General features: G+C 39.8%; 2 protein-coding genes across 3 annotated transcripts in view; one reads left to right on the forward strand and one right to left on the reverse strand.

The window, feature by feature from the left end:
• The window catches only part of LOC126281735 (A-kinase anchor protein 17A-like), a 118,927-nt gene extending 97,944 nt beyond the window's left edge, over positions 1-20,983 (reverse strand). The window contains exon 1 of one of the 2 annotated variants that reach the window (XM_049980918.1): positions 20,020-20,983. In XM_049980918.1, the coding sequence (XP_049836875.1) occupies positions 20,020-20,793 (774 nt within the window). In that variant the 5' untranslated portion in view covers positions 20,794-20,983. The remainder of the gene's footprint in view (positions 1-20,019) is intronic. The other variant, XM_049980919.1, reaches the window with a different exon arrangement.
• Positions 20,984-21,020: 37 nt separating this feature from the next.
• The window catches only part of LOC126281736 (histone H4 transcription factor), an 84,303-nt gene continuing 78,512 nt past the window's right edge, over positions 21,021-26,811 (forward strand). The window contains exons 1-2 of the mRNA XM_049980920.1: positions 21,021-21,410; positions 21,500-22,036. Coding sequence (XP_049836877.1) covers positions 21,359-21,410; positions 21,500-22,036 — 589 coding nt within the window. The 5' untranslated portion in view covers positions 21,021-21,358. The remainder of the gene's footprint in view (positions 21,411-21,499; positions 22,037-26,811) is intronic.

Raw genomic sequence — 26,811 nt, forward strand, 5'->3', positions numbered from 1 at the left:
CCCTTGATGCTGCATCACAGACAGGAGCGCCTGCGATGGTGTACTCAACGACGAACCTGGGTACACGAATGGCAAAATGTCATTTATTTGGATGAATCCAGGTTCTGTTTACAACATCATGATGGTTGCATCCGTGTTTGGCGACATTGAGGTGAACGCACATTGTTAGCATGCATTCGTCATCGCCATACTGGCGTATCACCCAGCGTGATGGTATGGGGTGTCATTCGTTACACGTCTCGGTCACATCTTGTTCACATTCACAGCACTTTTAACAGTGGACCTTACATTTCAGATGTGTTAAGGCCCGTGGCTCTACCCTTCATTCGATCCCTGCGAAACCCTACATTTCAGCAGGATAATGCATGACCACATGTTGCAGGTTCTGTACGGGCCTTTCTGGATACAGAAAATGTTCGACTGCTGTCCTGGCCAGCACATTCTCCAGATCTCTCACCAATTGAAAACGTATGGTCAATGGTGGCTGAGCAACTGGCTCGTCACAATACACCAGTCACTACTCTTGATGAACTGTGGTATCGTGTTGAAGCTGCATGAGCAGCTGTACGTGTACATGCCATCCAAGCTCTGTTTGACTCAATGCCCAGGCGTATCAAGGCTGTTATTACAGCCAGAGGTGGTTGTTCTGGGTACTGATTTCTCAGATCTATGCACCCAAATTGAGTGAAAATGTAATCACATAACAGTTCTAGTATAATATATTTGTCCAATTAATCCGTGTATCATCTGCATTTCTTCTTGGTGTACCAATTTTTATGGCCAGTAGTGTATTTTCACTAACGAAATTTATCATAAATAATCCATCACAATTTGGGAAGAACAGTAATGTACATACCAACAACACTAGAGAGCAAAGTGGCCTTTATTACCCACTGTAAAGCTGTCAGTGGCTCAGAAAGGAGTACAATACGCAGCAATAAATATTTTATCATTTGCCCAATAACATAAAATGTCTAACAGGTAGCTAAGCACGTTTTAAATCTAATTTAAAATCATTTCTCCTGGGGCAAAAAGCTTGTTTTTAAGTGTAGTTGCATGAGTAGAAATAAAATAATGTGTTCATAAATGTTAATTAATCATGTAAACATATCCTGTAAACTGACTCATTTCACATTTCAATAAAAGTATCATTCAAATGATCTACAGAACTTTTAACTAGCTTTGTTTATATACCTGTCTCTCAAAGCATAAGAAGTCATGTCTAAGGATATAGCTGATAAGATGCATGAGGAATGACTTAGTGAGTTTGGGATCTGAAGGATGAATGAAGAGGTAGTGTTCATTAGCAGCAAGGTCATGGTCATGGGCATGGGCATGGGCGATTTTGGTGTATAGGAAGGTGGCTTCAACAATGAGTAGTGGGGATCCAGGTGGTAAAGAGGTGGGAATGGTAGAAAGTTGGCGAGAGATGTAGTTAGTATCTTTGATGTGATAGACTAGGCTTCGGGCTGTTGGCTGGAGGTGTTTGTCAACAAAAGCAGAAATTCTTTAAGTAGGAGCACAATAAGTAGTTACAATGGAGAGTCCAGGACTGTTGCATTTCCAACAAAAACCACAATCATAAAGAAGTTTCAGTCTTATCCAAGGCCTCAGCCTCATCCCAATGCACAAGGATAACCACAATGGACTTGTAAAACACATACCCTATTTCTCCCGATACCTAAAGTGGACACACTTCTTTACCACCAGTCCCTCCTACCAATGCAAATTTAATCCCAACACTGAACCTTGCTTCTCCCAGTTCATACAGCCATCCCAAACCCATCACCTGATTCAGATTCATTGAAGACAGCTTTGTGATGGATTGAGAGTGAGGACACCCTATTTACCTTCCTCTAGAGCCTCATCATCAAATTTCCTGTTCGCTTCATCTGGTCTTCATCGATCCAACAAGCCACCATCCTCAATGTTGACCTCCACCCTGAAAATAGCCACATCAGTACCTCCATCCATATCAACCCTATTGATTACCAGCAATACCACCACTTCGAGAGCTGACAGCTGTTACCCATTCCATACCATGAAGATCCTTCCGTACAGCCTAGTCAACTGTACCTCGTATCTGTAGTGATAAACAGTCCCTCTTGAAATATACCAAAGATATCACTCGGGCCTTCACAGACCGAAATTACCCTCCCAGCCTTGTACAGAAACAGATCTCCCATGCCTTATCACTCCAGTCACTGCCCACCTCCCAAAGTCTCAAGGTCCAGTCACAAAGGAACCTTGTCCTTGTGACTCAGTAACATCCAGGACAGGAGCAACTGAATCACAGTCTCTGCCAGGGTTTAGACTTCCTCTCGTCATATCCACTATCCTTCCTACCCCTCCCACAGTAGTATTCCAAAGCCCACCAAATCTACACAATATCCTCATCCATCCCTACCCCACCCCTGCTCCAAACCTCTTTCTTCATGGCTCATATATCTATGTAATAGACCTAGATCCAAGAATTATCCCATACATCTTACCACGAACACCTACTCCAGTCCATTCACAAGTATCACCTACCCCATCGAAGTCAGGACTACCTGTGAAAGCAGCCGTGTGATCTATGAACTAAGCTATAACCACTCTGCTGCGTCCTACATGGGCATGACAACCAATAAGTTATCTACCCACATGAGTGGCCAGCGACAAACTGTGGCTAAGAAACACCTAGACCACCCACTTGTTGAGCACACTGCCCAACACAGCATTCTCCACATCAATGAATGCTTCACACCTTACGCCATCTGGATGCTTCCTACCAATACCAGCATAATTGCATAGGTGAGAACTGCCCCTGCAATATATTCTGTGTCCCTGTAACACTCTGGCTTCAACCTTCATTAGTCACTGTCCTTCATTCACCTGTCTGCTTCCCTGTTCCAACTCCAGTACTACACAGTTTTCTGTTCCACCAACACACCTACAGTCTTTCTACTTCTCTTCTTCGCAGCTCCCTCCCCATCTCCCACCTTTCCTCTAACCTCCTATCTGCACCTAGCTGCCCAACCTTCTCCCTCCTTCATGTTCTCACAAGCAGAACTTCACTGTTTCTTACACCTACCCTGCTACCTCTACCCCTCCCCGACCCAGTCTCTTCCTTTTGTGTGTGTGTGTGTGTGTGTGTGTGTGTGTGTGTGTGTGTGTGTGTGTGTGCGGGCGGGCGGGCGCGCGCGCGCGCGCTTATCAGAGGTCGCCTTTTGGCCCGAGAGCTTACTTATTTAGCAGTCTTTTTGTTGTGCCTGTCTGCGACTCAACATCTTCACTGTATGGTGTGTACCAATCTCTCCTTTTCATAATATTGTCTTTGTAAAAGACTTTGTTGAAAGTTTGTACTGAAGGAACACATTCTTTATGCACAAACATTGCCCCTACTGTCAAAGAAGAAAACAAATAAGCATTATTGTGATATTTTATTTTCTCACTGAAGCTGTTTTTGGTCGAGATGTTTCTCACATTGCCACTCTGTCTCAGCATCATACTGGAAAATCCAGGATTCGGCACCTGCAATCACAGGTCATTGGCAAACCTCTCAAGATCAATGGACACATTTCCTCAATTTCCTTCAGCTCAGTTGTGTGTTTTTCGGCACCAGTTTGTCACAAACCTTTCTCATGTGCAAATCTTTGGTCAATATTTGATGTGTTTAATGGCTCACCCATCATCCTTATCATCAAATGTCAGTCTGATCTCACAAGAGCATGCACACATTCGACATATTTGTTGGTTTTTGTAGCTGGAGGTCTCCCTGAATGAGGTTCATCTTCATTGTATTTTCATCCTTCCAAAAATGAACTGTGTGCCAGTGAAAAACTTGTGCTCTTGATAAGGAACATTCCCCACAGACCAGTTTCAACTTTCCAAAGATCACATGCTCAGATTCCCCAAGTTTAGCAAAAAACTTAATGGCAGAACATTGCTCTAAATTCTACTGTTCCATTTTTGTTATAGACAACAATAAACAACTTTAGTGACGGCACTTTCAAAAATCACACGATGGCTGTACAGAGCTGGAATTTGGACTGAGCATCTGGAAGGGATCAACACACCAGCCTCCACAAGTAGAACACAGCACTGCCAGATCACTCACAGGGTTGTCAGTCTCATTACATTTCTCACACACCTCATATAGTTGGTGCCAAGTTATATTTATGGCTAATAATATGAGTGAATTTAGAATAGACAAATCCATAACCATAGGAGTACAAGTAGAAATCATTTCCAAATAAATTATGCATCACCACCTAGGGTTCAGAAATTATTTTTATATTCGGTGCAAAGTCTTTAAAAGATTGTAGCCAAATACTGGGCAGAATACCAGAAACCTCCAAATTTTCAAAACTAGAGCAAAATATGTTATTAGTCACTTCCATACTTTATCATTATTTTGACTGAGGGATGTAAATTTTGGATAATATTAATGTGCGCATTAAACAAATCTTTAACTTTTTCAGTATACACACAGCACATGCTTGGAATATCTGGAGCATAGCTCTGCAGGTTGACTGGGACAAGGGGTCGTAGTATCGGGTGGAATGGGTGAGGGGAGAAAGGAGGCAGGAAGAGGGAGGGAGGATTGGGGGGGGGGGGGGATGACTAATGGCTCAGAGGGAAGCAGGAGGTGTGCAGTATAGAAATGCGGGAGGAATGTGTGTATGGGAGCAGGAACTGGTGAATTTGTGCAGCACACAACAACATTGTAGATATACTGAATTTAACTGACAAAAGGAGAAAACATAAAAATGCAGCACATGATGGACAGCTAATGGAAACACAGACATCTGAAAAAATGAGACTAACAGGATGTGCAAAATGTCAAAGAAGGCATATGTGTGTGATAAATGATAAGCTGAAGAAGCATGTCAGACTTGGGGAAAGACGGATGCCACCAAAACATAAATTACAGGTATCTTTGGAGAAAAGAGAAACAGCTCTATGAATACCAAGAGCTCAGGTGACAAGCCAGTACTACACCAATAAGGTAAAGCAGAATGGTGCAAGGAATATATAGAATGTCTTTGTAAGAGAAACAAACTTGATAACAAAGAGAAGAAGAAGTGGGTGAAGATGGGATGGAAGATAGACACTAAGAGAAGAATTTGACAGAGCACCAAAGACCTAAGTGGAAACAAGGCTCAGGAGTAAATGACATTCCATCAGAATTATTCAGAACTTTAGGAGAGCGAGCCATGACAAAACTCTTCCATCTTGTTGGTGTGTAAGATATGTGAGACAGGAGAAATACCCACAGACTCACGAAGAATGCCATAATTCCAATTCCAAACAAAACAGGTGCTGACAAGTGTGAATGTTACCGAACCATCAGTTTAACATGTCACATTTGTAAAATATTGAGATAAACCATTTACAGAGGAATGGAAAAGACTATCAGAAGCCAATCTCAGTGAAGATCAATTTGGGTCGTGCAGAAATGTAGGAACACACAAGACTGTGTTGGCCCGATGACTTTTCTTAGAACGTACACTGAAGAAAGGCAAATATACATATATAGTATTCGTAGATTTACAGAAAGCTGGGACACAATTGTGGGTCATCAATGCTAATGACTTCAATGACCAGAATGTTACCACATCAGAGTGTAGTATCTATGAGTGAGGCGAGCAAGGTAGTTTGGTTTAGATTTTAGAACCTGACGTAATGTGGTTATATTGTATGGTGCTCCATGCTAATGAGGAGCTGTTACTCTATATCATGTCACTTACATTTATGAAATGTCTTCTTATACCGATCAGGGAAATCTACCATCACAACTACCATGACAAATGCACCAACAGAACTTCCCATTCTAGTCAAAGTTACTAAGGAAAAATAATGTAGCCATCTTACTCTGCACTTATCATGCAAACTGCTTCGTGTGACTGTGCTTCATGGATTCTGTCAAGTAATGTGCATACTGGTGTTACCAGCACCTTAACCAACAACCAGTGCTAAAATCTAAACTGCGTACTATTACACATGCTTCCTTGCACAATGTCATACATCTGGACATCACAACAATGACTGCCATCAACCAACCTATTATTACACTTACTGAAAGATTCGGACCTGGTGTTTGGCTAGCATTTGTTATGACCGACCCCAAGACAACCATGGTGTGACCACTGCTCGACAACAGGACCATCTCGCACGACATAAGACACCATCACAGGACTTACAACTGTGCCGAGAGTGATTCAGGACACCTCCATAGTACCATCTTGCATGGCTTCTTTACTACCACCAACTATGGCCTGTACATTGCTTTGAGGGTTTGCTTCTCAACCCAGACTACCCCTTTTTCATCTGGTACAATTGGCCCTTTAGTATGCATCAGCAGAACGCATGTTTGTATTGCCAGGAATTTTGGATGACAATTCAATGTCTGTGACTTTAATCTGCCATCTACCTGAATGTGCCGACATCATTAATGACATCACAGTCGCGCCTCCCAAGCACCACAAATTTATAATAGCCAAATCCACCTTGCTTCAACACCTATCTTGCACATCGAAACAATTTCGCCAAGCGTTCTACAAGAAACAACTATCAGATAACAATTTCGCCAAGCATTCTACAAGAAACAACTATCAGATAACACCCAATCTCAGATGTGCTATGGACATTACTGGATACGAATTTGATGCTACATGCCACATTAACAATTCAAAGCACCCATAATGTTGCAGCTGTGTATACAGTTTAACGATTCAAAGCACACATAAACTGTCTACACAGCTGCAACACATGGTGACTGTACATGAAGCAGAACCACTTAACAAGAAGCACAGCCCCACAGATAGGATGTTGACCATACTGAAACATAGGCAGTGCATTAATTACAAGGACGCCACCTGCCCCATTGAACACCTGATCTCAACTGGCTGCCTCATGCGCCCGACTTGTCCAACCAGAGTTGATGACAACTGGCTGTGACACCATTGCTTCAGCCCAGGCACTAATTTGTGGGCTGCACATGACACCACTCCTCCTGTTGACAATACTACACTGATCGCCATCATTGCATCAAAGGCACAGCTCTGCTGGTACCACACCCAACTCGGCAACACCATGTCCAACTGCCAGTGTCCCTGTGGGTTCTTATATTTTAAATGCGACCCACTGTAGGCTAATTGGCTCACACCGAGACAGTGAGTTGCCTCTGCATGTGATTTCTGGGATGCACATTCTCCATGCTGACCAACTTGACTGACAGAAGACTATGATTTTGAACTCGACCCATACGTTTATTTTCTTGTAGATACAGGATCCAATGTTAGCACAGTACCAAATGACATGTTCACAGATACAACTGGGTTACAGCTCTGTGCCACCAACAACTCTCCAATCTCTATGCACAGAAAAGTGCATAATATTTTACTACTCATCACAGATCTACCGTACCAACAGACCTCCTCCATTACTGACATCAGTGAAGCAGTGGTGGGGATTGACTCCTCCTGATATTTTCCCCGGAACTGGAACATATGGCGCTTTTACACCACGCAACCAGCCGTCACATCCTGGGGCTTTTGGCTCCCCGCCTCCTTCCTCCAGCGTACACCACTTCGTGATCTGTCCGCCTTCCCAAGCACAATGTTGACATGTGCTCTGCCACTGTAAAAGACTGTTACAACTGTGGATGCTATCACGAAGACATACTGACGTTACCTCAAAACATGTCGGAGATGTTCCAGGCTGAAAACGCAAACCTACTCCAGCACATCCACGATATACTGGCTGTCCTCATGCATGCACTTGAACTGATTCAAAGCCTCTCAACTATCCCTATGCCTAAACCTCAGGCAGCCAACCACCAGCACCATCGACCACACCATATCTCTCACAGGTTAGTATGGCACCTTCGGCCTCAGTACCCACTGCATTGCCCCAGTGTTCCACCCCCTCCTCATTATGAGCGATTGTTCAGCAGTGTGCCATCCAGAACAGCATGATGCATCACATTTTCATGACTCTACCAGTTCACCACAAAGCATGCTGACTGGTTCCAGCTCTTCTGTAAGCATCAAAAGAGGCAGTCAATGAAGTCCAGAATGAGATTTTCACTCTGCAATGGAGTGTGCGCCGATACGAAACTTCCTGGCGAATTAAAACTGTGTGCCGAACTGAGACTCGAACTTGGGGCCTTTCCCATTCGTGGGCAAGTGCTCTACCATCTGAGTTACCCAAACACGACTCACACCCGAGAGCTTCTGTAAAGTTCCGAAGGTACGAGACGAGGTACTGACAGAAGTAAAGCTGTGAGGACAGGACACGTGTCATGCTTGGGTAGGCACTTGCCTGTGAAAGACAAAGGCCCCGAGTTCGAGTCTCGGTCTGGCACACAGTTTTAATCTGCCAGAAAGTTTCGGTCAATGAATTGTTACAATCGGGTATAGTTTGCCGTCCAAACAGCTCCTAGACCTTATACATGAAACTTGTTACAAAAAAGTACCATTCTGTCATTCTGCTAGCCCCTGTGGGTATCACAGAATCCTCAATGTTTGAACAGTAGATGACATGTAACCCATCCCTAACATTCGAGACTTTACACACTCCCTCAGGGGAGCGACTGTCCTTAGTGACACTGACTGCAGAAAGCCCTAGATATGTATTCAGATGACATTTCTAAGAGTGCCATCATTGCACCTTTTGGCCCCTTCGAGTTTATTTTCGAGCCCCACACAACGAAAAATGCAGCTCAAGCCTGGAAATGACTTATCAATAGTGTTCTCTTCAAATTGAATTGCTGCCGAGTGTACCTTGATGATATCTTAACCTTTTTGCCAACCCCAGCATCTCTAACTAGTTCTCACTGTCTTCTGATATCTGGTGATGGTTATTAATGAAGAGAAATCTGTTGTGAACATTCCTCCAAAACATTCTCAATGCTGAAGGTGTCAAATCTATATCAGAACAGACAGAACTCATTCTACACTCACCAATTCCACTGATGTATCGAGACCTATGACATTTTCTAGGCTTCCTCAACTTTTACCGACATTGCCTTCCCCACGTGGTGGCAACTTCAACTCTGCTCATCTTCGCTCTCACTGAATCAAACGCAAAACGTGAGAGGAAACTTGTGTGGATTCCTACCATATGGGCTGCATTCAACCACACCAAAGTTGGCCTTGTGAAAGCAGCTGCATTAGTACATCTGATACCAGACTCACAACTCACGGTCACAACAAATACTAGGCATTAGACCACCAGAGCAACCCTACAACAAGTTGTGGTAGACGAAATACAACCACTCTGCTCCTGCTCAAATAAACTCGTGACCTCGCAATCAAAATGATCTGCATTCCATCGTGAGCTACTCACTGTGTATGAATCAGTTCATTATTGCAGAGACAATACTGAAAGAAGACATGTTGTAATCTATGCAAATCACAAACCACTCAGCACAACAATACATGAACCACCAAAGGATGTGTACCCCTGCCACTTTTGCAGTTCTGATCACATCGTGCAATACACAATGGATATCCATCACTTACATGGAACTGAAAACATATTCACCGAGTATCTCTTGTGTATTAGTATTATTTCACTTACCCTGATTACGCAAACTGGCCGATGAACAAGATATTGAGCCAGCAATTACAGACTTATTCGACCGTGACACCTTCAATTTGTGCATCAAAAGTTCTCATGCTCAAATTATTCTTGGGACTGAAAACTGGGGAGGAGCAGAGTTATTGCAGTTGACAAAAATATTGTTTCTATTGAGGTCAAAATTAAGACTGACGGTGAAGTTATCTTGTCACATATAACAATTTCAGGTCGAATCAAGTTAATTGTTAGATTTTTTACCAGTCACCTGATTCCACTGTGACAGTTTTACAGTCATTCAAAGTAAGTCTATGGTCAGTAGAGTGCAAATACCCAGATCATGCAGTACTAGTTGGAGACAACTTTAACTTACTGGGTGTAGACTGGAACATCTATGGATTTATTAAAGGGGGTGCAGACAGACAATCTTGCAAAGCGCTTTTGAACACTTTTCCAAAAACTATCTTGAGCAGCTAGTTTGGCAACCCACAAGCAATGGAAGTGTCTTGGATCTTATAGCTACAAACAGGTTAGACCTTATCAACTGCGGCAGTACAGAGAGAGATATTAGTGATAATGTTATCATAGTGACAAAGATTAATGACTTTATTAGATCAGTCAAGACAACTAGGAAAGAGTTTCTGCTAGAAAGAACAAATCAACAGTTGTTAGCATCCCACTTAACAATGAACTGACATCATATGATGGACAGAGAGGAATTACGGGCAAAGTTGAAATGGACAGTAAATTGTGCTCTGGGAAAGCACGTGCCTTTGAACAACATGCAAGCACTATGAAGATACTTTAGGAACTCAAATGGGAACACCTGGAAGGAAGGCGATGTTCTTTTTGAGGAACACTACTATTGAAAAAAAATATTTGAGAACCGGATTGCAAAATGATTCTACTGCCACCAATGCACATTTTGTGTACAAACCACAAAGATAAGATATGAGTAATCAGGCTTCATACAAACTGACATTTTCCTTTGCTCTGTTTGCCAGTGAATCAGTTAAGGAAATGACTAGTAGTACAGGGTACCCTCCACCACACACAGTATGGTGGCTTGCAGCGTACGTATGTAGATATAGATGTAGGACGACGAGGGATTCCTGGCACTGATGCTCGCTTCCTCTGCGAGGACTCACAGAACAGAATACGACCCATCACCCCCACATCATCCGATCTTCAATCGCCTCCACAACCTAGCTCGCGCAGGTGTCCAACTAACATTCTGACTCTTAATCAAATGGTCTGTTTCACTGACCATCAAACAATGTTGCTGCATCTGGCCACAGACGTGCTTAGCATGCCAATGTAGCAAGTTTGGGTGTCATTTGAGGCTTCTTCTTGACTGCAATGGCATACCACATGCTCGATTTCGGCACTTGCACCACAACCTCATCAGCCCCCTCCTGGAATCTGAACGCTTCACACATCTACTGTCAATAACTGACCAAGTCTCACGCTGGATTAAAGCCAAGCCTCGAAAGAGATCACACTAGAATCTACTGCTTGAGCTTTCATCGGCTGTTGTCCTGAATCAGATATGGCAGACCGAAGCAAGCATTCAAATCCCCTGTGTTCGATGCACTCTGCCACCTCTGTGGCATTACTCACAACCGTACAACCACATACCATCCACAGAGTAAAGGGCTTGTCCGGCGTTGGCACTGTATGCTGAAGACCACACTCGTGTGACACGGCCGACAGTGGATGAAGACCTCGCCATTTGAGGAGGACCTATGGGCTTCTCTTGTGGAAGTCCTGTATGTCAAATCCCTCAACGTTCCCAACAGTGTTCGTCATACCGACACCAACTCCTGGCGCTGCACACCTCCTGGCATTAGTGCAACAAGTGAAGCACACACTGAAAATTTGCAGGTACCACCACCTATGGCACATACCACTCTGAAAACCTTTGTACACAATGTGTTATCAAACTGCCAAAATGTCATACTATGTGATGGCTAGAGCCCAGATTTTAATGACAAGTCATATTTTTTTCTGAACTATAGGGTCAATTTTAGAACAATTTATACACAAATCTGGGCATTTTAGTGCCGCTAAGTGTATTTTGATTGTGCATATACAGTCATATTTCGACAAATTTTAGTAATAGGTCATATTGTGGCTAACTTTTAATACAATAGGTTATATTTCTGTCAACTTTTGCCAAAAATGTATATACTGTTTTTCTCATATCTTATGGGACACACGAATAAGAAAATGAATATGTAGCTCATGAGACAATATTTAACATGCTATTATGGAAGATAAACAGATAAATTAGTACACAGCTTTATTTCTCAGGACTGTAGCAGAAAATTGATGTATCACAACAGTCGTTTCGTTAACATAAAACATTGTGCAGAGTCGACAATACGCTCTCAGATCCAACAAAGGTGGCTTCTGCTATAATAATCATCGCAGTCGCACAGGTGTTCCCAGTAACCAGTTTGAATACAGCCATTGCCCTGTCCAACATGCCAAAGCAAAGTGCTCCGAATTTGGAGAGAAGTTCTTTAGTACTGATGGGAAAATATTATTTTGTAAACCGTGTGAAGTTAAAGTTAGTGCAGAAAAGTGCTTAAATGTGCAACAACACTGTAACACCGCTAAACACAGCAGCTGTGTGAAATGAAGTGCTGAAAATAACAGCAGGCGAACACTGTTATTTGAACAGACAGGTCAATCGTCATCCGTGCAATCATTCTGCAAAGATTCGTGTGAGATGGTGATATCTTGCAACATCCCATTGGAAAAGCTGAAGAAACCTGTTGGGGATATGTGAACAAACTTTTTCCAGCGTGCATAGTGGCGCACAAGATACTATGTGCAGAGTGCATTAGACTGTGTGAAATATACATGTTCCGTGTTTGTTGTTGGGCAATGGAATATAATTTGGTAGTCAGATGTATTAATATGTGTTGTGTGAATAAATCATAAGTTTATTTTGTCCCTTAAATCGTGTTACCTGTCATTTAGCTGTGTTAACCTGCATAAACTACAACAGGTTATGGGCCCAGGTACTGGATTAAAGAAATAATAATCTTTAAGGTGACGTGTACTTGCGCAAAAGGTGCGCGGAAGTTCGTATAAACCTGGATGGTGTATGCTATACGAACAAGAAAATAACTGTAAAATGAGTACAACACAGATACCGCAAATAGAGCGGCTTGCAGGGTGCGAAAATTACGTGACCTGGAAATCTGCTGTTGAGGCATATTTGCACCTGGATGACTTATGGGATGTCGTAAACGGTAAAATGGCACCTACGGAATCAAGTTTTGCAACTAAGGATTGGAAGGCAAAATCAAAACTAATCCTTTTGATTGATCCAGTGAACTATGTTCACATAGAAAAGGCTATGTCAGCAAAGGAAGTATGTGACAAACTGAAAAACGCATTTGAAGATGGTGGTTTAACCAGAAAAGTAGGATAACCACAAGACTGAATAAGTGTAAAAGTATCGGTGAATATGTGAATAAAATAATTTCAATCTCCAATCGTCTGAGAAATATTGGTTTTGAAATTGCGCATGAATGGATTGGAACTTTATTGTTAGCTGGACTACCTGAGAAATATTCGTCAATGATTATGGCTTTGGAAAGTTCGGGAATATCTATTACAGTGTTACAGTGGATAGTGTTAAGGTAAAGATTCTATAGGACGTGAAGAATGAACCAGATTCTAATGCTTCAGAAAAAGAAACAGCATCAGCTTTATACTCTAAGTACAACAAGAAGAAGCCAATAAGATGTTTCAGATGCCAGAAAATTGGACATATTGCTTCAAAGTGTAATGAAAAGTTAGTCTAAAAGAAAAGAAGCATATTAATTCTAGTAGTCCTGAGAGAAAGACTACCGATAAAGGTAAGGCATTTTCTTTTTTTTACTCTTTTAATGAAGCGAGTGACGATCATCCAAAATGGTTCCTAGATTCAGGAACATCTGTGCACATTACCAAAGCTGGTTTGTATGATGTTCAGTCACGGACTGTCATTGGAGTTTCTACAGTTGACGGACCTAAGGTGTGAACTCGCAGGAAAAGTGGATCTTAATTGGCTTGTGAATGGGCAAAAAGAAATTGTTACTGCTCATGATGTACATAATGTAAAGAATATCGCAACTAATTTGTTGTCAGTAAGCGAAATAGTAAAGAAAGGTAATGAAGTTACCTTCGATATAGAGGGAGCCGAAGTGATAGACTCTTGTGGTGACATTGCAGCTACTGCAAGTAATGTTAGAGGTATTTACAAAGTGAATACAGTTCAAAATACTGCTGAAACAGGAAATCACTCTGTTTATGCTGCAAAAGGTTTCTTGTGGCATAGGAGACTTGGACATTTGAATAGGAAAAGTATGACTTTACTGAAGAATATGGCAACTGGGGTGGAAAATTATGGAATGAATGATGTTCAATGTGAGGTTGTGTTTGCAAGGGAAGCAGGCTAGATTGCCATTTAAACAGAGTCAGAGCAGATCTACTGAAGTCTTGCAACTCATACATTCAGATCTCTGTGAATGAATCCTTAGGAGGTAGCTTCTATTTCCTGATGTTCATAGATGATTTTTCTAGATACATGAATGTTTATTTTATAAGTAGCAAGGATCAAGTGAATGATGTATTTGTTGTTTATTGCAAAGTGGTCAAAAAACAGACTGGGAAGAAAATTAAAATCGTTAGATCAGACAACGGATCAGAATATGTAAACAGACAGTTTAAGGAACAGTTGAATGGAATGGGTATTAGGCATCAGACTACCATTCGCTACAGTCCTTCTCTGAATGGAGTTGCAGAACGAGCCAACAGAACCATCATAGAAAAGGTAGGAAGTATGTTAGGCGATGCTGAACTACGTAAGTGTTTTTGGGCAGAGGTTGTGTCAACAGCAGAGTATTTAATTAACAGATCACCTACAAAAGCTGTGAGACACAAGACACCTTATGAAGTATGGACTGGGAAGAAACTGGATCTAAAGCACCTAAAAGTCTTTGGATGTGAAGCCAAGGTTCATGTACGAAAACCATTATGAGGAAAGTGGGATGCAAAATCTCAAAAATATATTTTTGTTGGCTACTGTGTGGATTCAAAAGCCTACAGATTTTATAATCCTGTGAATAAGAAGATAATATAAGTAGTAGAGTAGCAGTATTTTTGGAGGATTGTAGATCTAAAATAAAGGAAAGTAGTCAAAATGACACAGTAATGCAGCCAAGCATAATGTGTGATAGTGCTGAAACAGAGATGGAAACTGAAACAAAGGAAGAAGAGAATAAAGAGGAAGCTGATGTGCTACCCGAGAATCAAATTAAGGAAGAAGATTCAACAGAGGAAGTCAGTTTAAGGTGGTCTTCACGTGTAGCAAAACCGAAAGAATATCCAGATTATGAAATGTATGCTGCCCAAACAATCGACAATGAATCGGTCACAGTTGAGGAAGCTTTAGCAAGTTCAAATGCTCAAGACTGGAAAAAAGCTATTGAAAAGGAACTGCAATCTTTTGTGGATAATGATACATATGAATGGGTTGACATGCCTGAAAATAAAAAGCCACTAAGAACAAGATGGATGTTTAGTATTAAAAATCCTGAGAGTGCAATACCAAAATTCAAAGCCAGATTGGTAGTTAAAGGATGTTTCCAGGAAGAAGGAATAGATTACAATGAAACTTTCTCACCAGTGGTGAAGTATTCATCATTCAGATACCTTTCAGCTCTGGCTGTAAAGGAAGGCTTATTAATTCATCAAATGGATGTGAAACAGCCTCCCTGAATGGAAGACTGGAAGAGGAAATATATGTGATTCCACCTGATGAAGTTAAGCTACCTTATCAAGGGAAAAGGAGAATTTGGCGTTTGAAGAAAGGCACATATGGATTAAAGCAGAGTGGTCATTGCTGGAATAAATGTTTGCATAAAAGTTTGATAAAACTAGGCATGTTACAGTCAAAGGCAGATCCCAGTATATATCATAAAAGGAGCAATGAAGAAATTGCAATCATGGCCATATGGGTAGAGGATTTTGTTATTTTAACCAATAGTGAAAGCCAGATGGATTTTTTTTTAAAGAACGGTTACGGTCAGAATTTAATATGCACGATTTAGAGGAAATTAATCAATACTTAGGCACAAAGATTCTAAGAAGTGCCAACAGAGAAGAATTATGGATTGAACAGTCTCTGTACACGAGGAAGATCTTAGAAAAGTTCAATATGGAAAATTTTAAACCTATTTCCACTCCTATGGAAAACAATGCAAAACTGCCAATTACTGATGATAACAGGAAATGTAAGCAAAGTGGAATTTGGAAGCTGTAGGAAGTCTACTGTACTTAGCACAGATTTCCAGACCACACATTGCATTTGCCACAAATGCAGTAAGCAAGATTTGCAGTGATCCGAGAGAAAAGCACTGGATAGCAGTCAAGAGAATATTCAGATATTTAAATGGCCTGCTGATTATAAGTTAAAATGTTCTAAAACTGGAAACATAAATTTGGAAGGATACAGTGATGCAGACTGGGGAAATTAGTTGGAAAGCAGACACTCCATCACTGGAAGTTGTCTTAGACTAATGGGAGGATTGATATCATGGTCATACAAGAGACAAAGAACTGTTGCATTGAGTACTGTAGAAGCTGAATATATGGCCTTTTCCTCCACTATCCAAATAGCTCTTTGGATCTGTACACTGATGAGTGAAATAGAATTCCTCCTACATTGAAGCCAAGTGTGATATTTTGTGACAATATGGGAGCTATTAAACTAGCAAAAAATGTCACCAGTGTAAGATCCAAATATATTGACATAAGGCATCACTTTATAAGACATCATGTGGAACAGGGGAATATAGTCGTCAGTTATCTATGCACGGAAGAAATGTTATCTGATCTCCTAACCAACCCTCTCAGTAAGGACAAATTTCAGAAGCTGGTGAAACATTATGGCTTAACCTGGGATGTATAAAGTTGAGTAGCTGAAAAATATTTTTTCAAGGGGGAGTGTTGGGGATATGTGAACAAACATATTCCAGCGTGCATAGTGGCACACAAGATATTATGTGCAGAGTGCATTAGACTCTATGGAATATACATGTTCCGTGTTTGTTGTTGGGGCAATGGAATATAATTTGGTAGTCAGATGTATTAATATGTGTTGTGCGAATAAAGCACAAGTTTATTTTGTCCCTTAAACCATGTCACCTGTCATTTAGCTGCATTAACCTGCATAAACTACAACAAATCCACGCTTCAGACGGTTCTTGGCGAAGTACACAACACATCCAGTTTCAGATGAATCTACACTGAGAAAGAACTATTTATCCGTATGCTAGAATGTTGTGCTCAACAAAATACGAATTACTATTGCTGAGCAAAACCTCTGGCTGTCGAGAGATGAAACTACGAATGTTATTGGGCAATATATCGCAAATGATGTTGGTGTTCTAAAAGTTGATGGCCCTGAAGATATGTTCCTACCAAGTGTGAAGCTCTTGATAGAGTAAACAATTCGATGATTGCTATTTTATTTGACAACTCTCTGAAGCTACTGTGGCCGGATGATGTGAAAAGAGACGAAGTTTTGCTCCTTGTAACAGATGGTGCTTTATATATGGCTAAAGCCACTAAAGGGCTTCAAATTCTCTATCCCAGTATGGTGTACGCCACTTTCCTTGCACATGCCTTGCACAGAGTTGTCGAAGATGTGCGATTGAATTATTCTGATGTGGACAAAATAATTTCCTGTGGCAAGAAAATCTATGTGAAGGCTCCGCTACGGGTGCAGAAATTCAAGGAACAAGCACATTCAATGTCCCTCTCACCTAAACCTGTTCTTACACGATGGGGTTCTTAGCTTAATGCTGCTGAGTATTACTGCATCAACTACACCCAAATAAAGACAATCTTCTGTGAGCTTGATAGCGATGAATCAAGTGCTATCAAAATTGTGAAAGAAGTTTTTACAGATACATTGTCTCGAAACTTGGCATACATCAATGCCAATTTTTCAGTGATATCAAAAGCCATCAAACAACTGGAAGCTGTTGGCACTCAGCTATGTGAGGCCCTGAGTATTGTGCAACATGTGCAGAGTGAGTTGGGTCGAGCTCGTGGTCATGTGGCTTACAAAGTGAAAACCAAATTGCAAAGTGTTCTCCAACGGAATCATGGATATTCTACACTGTGCAAAATTAGTGACAGTCTTCCAGGGAATGCCACAACATTTGAAGATACTGAAACAAAGCTGAACTCCAGTGACCTGGCTGCTTTCAAATACGCTCCAGTGACGTCTTGTGAAGTGGAGAGGAGTTTTTCCAGGTACCAAACTATCCTCAGCGACAACCATAGATCCCTGGCACTGGAAAACCTGAAAATGTACCTTGTGATCCAGTGCAACTTTGCAGATACTGAAGATTGACACACGGTATTAAATAATGTGAAATGATTTAAATACTATGTAGAAATAAAAACATTGTTTTACTGTTTCAATAGATGAACTTTTCACTGTACTTTGTGTTTAGAAAATAAAACATTCAGACATTCAAAAAATAGGTGCAAATTAGCCACAAACCCTACAGAAAGAAAGAACTATACTAACAATATTTCGAGAAGTGAATTTTGTATTACTTTATGGTGAATAAAAAATTAAATAAACAAACAAGAATGCTTTAAATAAACTTCTATTAAGTCATATTTTATTTTTAAGGACATATTTCTGTAAGTTTTAGGTCATAAATGCTTGCATATTTCATTGTTTTTTAGGTAATTAAAATCCGGGCGCTAGTGATGACACAATCTGGCCAGCTCTACAGCCAGTATACACTGGACCGTTTCCAGTTGTTAAATGCAGCCGACATATCTTTGATATCTTGCTCAACAGGAAAATAATGGTATCTCTGCACAGAATCAAACAAATGAGTCCTACTCAACCCTGTTGCCTCATGGCCTACAAATCCTGACAGCCCACAAGACGACAACTCCCCTGTCAGCAAGACATTGGTCTCTATGTGGCCCAGCAATCTGGCACTCATCACACACTACATCAGTGACTTCGATCCCGAAGATGTGGGCATCAAACTAATTGTTGACAACCTCATAACAGATGGACACAGTGATGTTCCTGACATGCCTACCATCTCATCCATGTTTCTTGACCACCACCACACGATGACTACACAGGCCTATCCTCTCGACTGTCGGCGGATGGCCCTTTATGGCACAGGGTTCCAGCCAGCCATTACTTCATACTAAGCCACTTTCTGTCTCCAACACAGTTTGAGGCATTGCACCAGCCAGTTCACTTAGTCACAACCTGCAAACACTGTAACCCACTTCAGAGTCCCCAGTGACCCTCCACTCACATGGTATGATATTATCTCTACACCATCACTGTCAGGCACCAGAAGCCAAGAAAGTCTAGTCATGTTCTGCATCACAACCTGGCATGACACAGCTGGTCACGCACATCTTTGCATGGTCTCCACAACTGACGACACACCAATATTCACTATTTCCAATGCTCTGCACTATGGGGGAAGAGGGGTAAGCAGAAGGGCTCTGTGGACTATGATCAGCGCAAGTGACATTACTGACCAGAGTGTTTTCACAGCAGAGTGGAGTATCTGTAAGCAGTGTGACCATGGCAGTTCAGTCTGGAGCCTAAAATAAGGAACTGTTACACTCTGACACATATTTTATGTGTAGGATATGTCTCCTTATACTGATTAGGGAAATATAACACATATTCTTTGAAATACCAGGGATAAAATACAGTAAGCAAAAAGTTATTTACAACTTGTACAGAAACCAGACTGCAGTTATAAGAGATGAAAGGGAAGCAGTGGTTGAGAATGGAGTAAGGCAGAGCTGTAGCCTGTACACAATGTTATCCAATCAGTAGAATTAACAAGCAGTAGAGGAAATGGGGAGGGGGGGATTTGAAAAGGGAACTAAAGTTCTGTGAGAAGAAATAAAAACTGGTTTGCCAATGACAGTATGAGTAGATCATAACTAGTTGTAATTGGATTTTAGTATACTTTGCCAAAGTAACCTGCACTGGATATTTCTGCCAATTAATGTACAACTTAATTCACATCCCTGATGGCAATCCTTCATGATGAGACTTAAGGAACTTGGTATTGAACAACAGAAAAATAATGTGTGTCTTAACTACTGTGCACGGGCACAGCAAAAGCCACAAATCATTCACGTTGAGGTGGTTTTTCATCAATATGATGCTACAAACTATGGAAAATGACATCCCTGTAAGATTTTAAATCTCATTAATGATTATGATTAAAAATAGCACCTAAGATTACAACAATGTTTCAACATCTAGCAGTTATACTGCATGATATACTGTGATGAAGTCCAGTAGAAAGATTTAAATGGTTGAAAACACAGAGATTATTTAAGAATAAATAAGGCAAATGTAAGCTCAAATTGTTCTACCTTTATGTTAGCTGTGTATGCTCTGTCTCCCTCCTTGTACAGCAGTTTCATACCACGCAAAGAATCCATTGCTTTTACAAAGCAAATGTATTCTTTATATTGTATATATGCTTCAAATGTACGCTCTTGGTCAAACGAGAATGTATTTATTCCTGTTTTGCGCGATTTCATTTTATTTCTAAATGGATCTGTAGCTGGTATGTCAATGCATCTCACGTCACCAAATACTTCAAAAACCTTCTGAAGTATATATTCACTTGGTCTTATAATACCCTTTATAATATCCTTTTTTGTCGTGAACCATTTGTAAGGCAAGTTGCTTATATATATTGTGTCTGGTCTCTCTCCATGTTTTGTCTCATTCATGTTCTTTGCGTCTCTGAAATAAGCATCCCAATTATGCCTGGTAGGAAACACTATTTTTGCCTCTGCCGCTCGTATCTTCAAGGGTTCGCTAAAATTTGCTAGCTTCAACGTGCGAGTATCCAATCTCCCTATGACATTTTGCAAACAAGATTTATTTTCAATTTCACCTTCGAATCGTATGAATTCCAATGTGCTCTTAACAACTTTTAAGGTAATGAATTCGTCAGGAAAAATCATGCTTTTCAACTTGTCCATTAATTCCGAATTAGTAATAGTTTTCCCGGTAAATTTCATTAGTGGCAGTTGAACCGAAATGTTCAGTCTTGCAATAGGTTTAAGGTAAAGTCCCTGCGGTGAAAATAATTCAACGGCGTCCTTCATGTCTTCACAAATTTTAATTACATTCATGTCAACCAATATTCAGTGAAGGAACAAGTGACTATATTAAATATTAACTACTAAACACGTGCATATTGTTTGTGTGGAGCGGATTGTGACATCTACTTCGACACACAACTCATCAACTTCAAAAGTCATTTGAATCACACAGCTACACTAAACATTCAGTCACCATTCTGCTAATTTGCTACATACAATCAAAGCACTTCATTTCGCACTAGAGTTCTCAAAGATTATAAGAAGATATACATTCATGTTGACATCAGCTGCGACACTAATTCACTTTGCGATTGTAGAAACTATAGTCATATGAATTTGCATATGTTGGGAAGCAATTCGATACTGATTTTGTCTTTTTTTCTTCTTTTTGCCTTACAGTCTGTGAGCCACATGTTTGAGAACCTAACATTGACTTATAGAAGTATTGTTTACCTGACTGGAGAGTCATGAACCTGTGGGAGTTTTAAATGTATGAAACAAGGCGCGCGGGAAGAAGAGGAGGGAATCCAATTAGCTGAAGAAAAACTATTGTCTGTTTCGAGATTTATATAAATCGTGGAATGAGTTGCCCACAATGGGCGAAAGCACCAAATTAATAACGATAAATGATTTCAGTCCGCATAAAGGTATGTATATGTCATAAAGGCTTGTTTTCGCACTAAGATGTAATGGAAAATGAACGTTTGATAACACTTGTCTTTTATGCTCCCTACAGGTGTAAAACGGAAATTCGATGGTATTTGCAGCTCTCAGTGTGTTTTCGATCGTGTTCTTGCAAGCGAAATGAATGCAGATACTTCTAGAGAAGATGGAAAGTCACTAGAAATATCAGACGACGAGCACAGCTCAGAACATGGAAACGATTGTTTGCCGTTGGAAAATAATGAATTGAACACATTTAGACGCTCTGACGCCCTTGAGAACTGTAGAAATTGGGTAAATCAATCACAAGAATTGTATCCAACTAAAAGCATTCGAACTGAAAGCAACAAAGAAGAACGTCAGGTAACAGCAACAGTGGAAGAACAAGATGTTGATTCTCCTGACGGGAATGAAAGTGATTCTAAGACAAGCAATGGGAAATGTTCAATGCTTATTAAAGGAAAACGTTTGTGGCTTAAGGAACAAGTTCTTCATTTAGTTTGTGAATGGAAAAACTGTTCTTATGAAATCGATGATGTTGAGACTTTTGTTAGACATGTTAGTATGCACATACCTGATTTGGATATCCGCGTCAATGAAGATGGCAAAGGTAAGAGTATAGGAATGTCCATAGTGGGCATATGTAAATAAAGATTAATTTGATTACCATTTTGCACAAAATTCCAGCCCTGTAAGAAATATATAAACCCTGGCAGTATAGGAGTGAACGTGTTGAATAAAAGAAAGAAGTAGCAGTTAAACAATCCTGGTATTAGATAACAGTATAAATTTGTAATTCATTTACCCACATTCATTTGTTCATGTTGTGTGGACCAAGTAATATTATTCCGATTAACACATGATTTCTTTCATTTGTTGGTTTTTTCTTATGATGTTTATTTAATGCTATGACAGTCTTGTTATAGTTGTAGCTCTGCTCACTGGGTAATTAGGACCTAGTAAATTTACAATAATGAGCTTATCAAGAACTATACAAAAAAGAATTGTCAAGGCACTAATTTATTTTACAACTGAGAACTGCACTAAAAAGAATTGTTATGGCATTAATTTGAGGAGTAAAAACAAGGAATGAAATAAAGCTAGTGTCCCATCCCCTACTTTAGGCACTGGGAGGATCTCAATGTGAATAACAATCTTCGGTAGCATCATTTGTGAAAAGGCTTGGTGTTAAGAGTTATACACTACTACACCTTCCCTTGCATTTTTATAGTTCCTACGTGATGAGTGTGAGTAATTCTGAGCAAAATATTATTTTGAGGAATTGACTAATGCAGTTGCAATTTTATCTCTGATATCAAAAAGTAGGCTATGTCAGTTAGGTCGCAAATGTAGAGATCAGTCTGTTTCTTCAACCTCTCGTTTGTTATGCTACGTGTCAATCTGTCATCACAGCCAAGATTACAAGTGGAAGACAAGGCACAACAACAGACTATGACCACTGTGCTTGGTAACATTACACTCTCATTAGAGAAACGTCTGATTCCTCTCAACTGTTACCTATGATGTCATCAACGTGATGTTACAATTCTGTAAGGCAAACCCAGTACTGCATGTTATCTGGAAACATTCAGTCCTAAATAAGACATCTGTTGCTGCCTCAGCCATTTTGTGTACATGGGTAAAGCAGAGAAGATAACTTTGCTCCCTTCCATACCCAGCTGTCAATTATGTTGATATTCCAAAACCATTAATTGTCATAAAGAGAAGGGTAGGTCCTACACCATCACGGAATTGATCATCATATGTTGTCAGGAGTTCTCCTGTGTTAAAAAAAAAAAAAAAAAAAAAAAAAAATTGTTCCTTGTACAGCAGATTGCACAATACCATCTGGGAAACGGTTTCTGATTATGACCAACCAGTTCCATGAGAAACAAACTTCACTCTTTGGTGGGCGGAGGGAGGGGTGACATATTGTCCTTGTAGTAATGAATTTTCAGCTACAGTGAAGGTCACTGTGTAATCCGACAATTTTTCTAATTTTGCATAGGGTAAAACAATGGAAATCTTTTACCACCTTTCTCTGAACTTATAGTGCAGCGTTTGATTCGGGCATTTTGAGGTTGTTTCTGTTTTTAGCAGCAAATTTAATGATGCTGTTACAAAAATTTCCTGCCTGTTAGTTTCTTTCAGTTCCAGCCATTAGACCTTTTCGATGGGCTGTTCAGTAAAGTATGTCCTGAGACTTCCTGCAGGTTAAAGCTGTGTGCTGGACAAGAACTCAAGGCCCCACAGTCTTTGCCTTTCATGGGCAAATACTCTATGGAATTTGGATTAAGTAATAGAGAGGTAGGTATTGATGGAAGTAAAACTGTGAGGGTGGGTTATGTGTCATGCCTGGACAGCCAAATCGTTAGAATATCTGTGCACAAAGTCAAATGATGTGGATTCAAGTATTGGTCTGGCAGACTGTTTTAAACTACCAGGAACTTTCAAATCATGACATGCTCTGTTGCAGGGTGACAATTCCTTCTGAAAAGTGCATGCTGGTGATTACTGTAATTCCTTTTCACAATGTACAGAAACAAACTTGATTTCTGCCTTTTGATGTTATTCCATTTGTTGATATTTTTACTCTTCCTCCCCAGAAGTTCATGTAATGTGCTTCTATCAAAAACATACAGTGTTGCACACCACATCTCATTTTATGTATGTGGTCTGTACAATTACTAGTGTCATTGTTTTAGTGCTGTTAACTTTCCCACTTCCTATGCCGTAGGGTTGACAAAGTAATAATTTTGTTAAAGAAATTTCTACAATTTGACTGTTAATTGTTCATTTATTTTACACAATCATGATTTCAACTTTGTAGCCATTCTCTGGTACATGTTGAAATGTGTATGACATGTTTGTGACATGCTATTGTTGAAAAAACATACTTCTTGTCTTATAGACCAGTTCTCATAGTACAGGATACGAGTACATATCCAACATAGATAACACATCTGACATTTTGCAAAATGAGGAACCATTAACGTACAGTATGGCATATTTAATAGCTAATATATTCCTGTGACCTGCATTCATCACTTCTGTTCATCAACTGACTTCATGTCCTAATAACAAGAGGCATATTAGAACTAAATTAAGTTGTACCAGTGTCCCTGTTATACACCTCACTGATTTGAAATGTACTGTAAGTAATAAATTAACGTGAATTAAAACTCTCCAGGCTACCAATGCTTTCAATAGCACCACAGTGTACAATAGCAACAGTAATCCAACCACAACCATGTGAAGCACCATCATTGTTTGTAAAGGTAAGGTTCAGTACTCCACCTACAAAAACTGCAGTACTATCCAGAACATCCGCGATCCGTATGATTTAACAGTTATATTTATGTTGTCCACTACTTTATATACTGTTGTGTGTACTCGTCCTATAATATCGCATCTAGTGAGTTATTCAATGCAGTTGCCTGTGCAGCAGCCCAATCCAGACTGGCAGTGTGTGGTGATATCGTGTGCCATTTTGTTAATGAACAGAAGTAATTAATGCAGGGTACAGCTGTTAAGTACACCATACTAAATGTTAATTGTTTATCATTGTAAGCCATATTATCTATCTTAAATATTTGCTCATATCCTGTAATACAAGAACGGGTCTATAAGACCAGAAGTATGTTTCTTCAACAATGACGTATCACCGACAAGTCAGACGTAGTAGTAGTAGTAGCTTTATTCATCCATAGATCTCTTTTTACAAGGATGTAGGGCATGTCAAAGTATTTACAAGTTTAGACCAGTTTAAAACAATCTAATTCGTATATACACACACTTGCTGATTTCCAGTTGGAGACAGTCGTTAGAGTTACTCCTGGTATACATTCTTTTTTTTTTTTTTTTTTTTTTTTTTTTTTTTTTTTTTTTTTTTTTACAAATAACTTATTAAATAAAGTAATGCCACACTGTTCACTCATATCTCACTACTAGTCACTGCACACACTATATGCACATTGTTTCATAACACTTCACCCACAACACACACACAAACACTGGTGATCTCTGGGCCATTTTCTGTACCACAGCTTCCCATTTGCTGTCCGGAAAAACTGAGTCAGCATCCCTCTTTAATAAGTGAGGTGTTGAGCTCATAATGAGGAAGGGGTGTTGGTATTGTGCAATGCAGGTAAGTTTATCTAAAAAAGAAACTTAGTGTGGAGGTGTTATGTGGAATGTTGGATGTTTTGTATTCATTATTATTATTTATTTGTATAACATTTTTGTACCCAACCCCAACTCTGTTTTATCTGAGTAATCCTTCAATGTATAAAATGTATTGCGTAACAGGCACTTTCTAGCTGTCATTTTAAATAAGTGTGTTTTTGCACTTTCTTTTATCTGTTTTGGTAATTTATTGTACAGTTTTATTCCTCGGTAGAAAATCCTGTTTTGAGTTTTTTTTTTATTTTTTCTTGGCAAATGTAAGTTGAATCTAGCTCTTGTTCCATGGTTATCGACAGAACTGTTTGTGCAGTAATTACGTATCAATGTTATTTTTGATGTGTACAACTGACTGGTAAATGTATTCACATGGAGCAGTTAATTGAACAGATCTTTACAATGAACTCGACTACCATTTTTGGTTATGATTCTTATAGCTCTATTCTGGAGTTTGAAAATTGTGTTCATATTTTGTGCATTTTTTGCCAAAAAAGAATGCTATATCTAAGAATTGAGTGTACATATGAACATTTAATTTAAAATTGTCATTTTCCCTCTTCAAACTTAAATTCATGGCATTAGTTTTCTTTATGTTCAATGTCACTTTAGTGCTTATTGACCAGTTGTAAACTTCCTTGAGAGCTTCATTTGCTTTCTCTGCAAGGAGTTCTCTTGCTTTCTCAGTGACTATAACATTGCTGTCATCAGTGATGAGAATTTTTTTCATCATGAGTAACACTACTGGGAAAGTCATTGATGTATATCAGTAGTAGTATTGGTCCTAATACGCTACCTTGTGGAACCCCCATATTAATGTATTTTGGTTGTGATGAGTGTTTTATTAAATGAATTAACGAGATGAATACACTAAACAGATTCAGAAGGATGTAGGTTGCAGTAGGTACTGAGAGATGAAGCAGCTTGCACAGGATAGAGTTGCATGGAGAGCTGCATCAAACCAGTCTCTGTACTGAAGACGACGATGACAACAACAACAACAACGGACATTGTATAATTTCTATGCATTGTTTCAGTACACACATTGGTACTTCATCTAAGCCTACTGACTTTTTATTTTTTTAGTTTTTGAACAGTTTGATTGACTTCATTCTCTGTGGTTGGAAGGGATATCATTGTATTTAGTGCAACATTATTTACAGGTGTTATATTTGTTTTGGGGAATTTTTGCTGTAACTTCTCTGC

Source organism: Schistocerca gregaria, chromosome 7, assembly GCF_023897955.1.
Source record: "Schistocerca gregaria isolate iqSchGreg1 chromosome 7, iqSchGreg1.2, whole genome shotgun sequence".
Classification (NCBI taxonomy): Eukaryota; Metazoa; Arthropoda; class Insecta; order Orthoptera; family Acrididae; genus Schistocerca; species Schistocerca gregaria.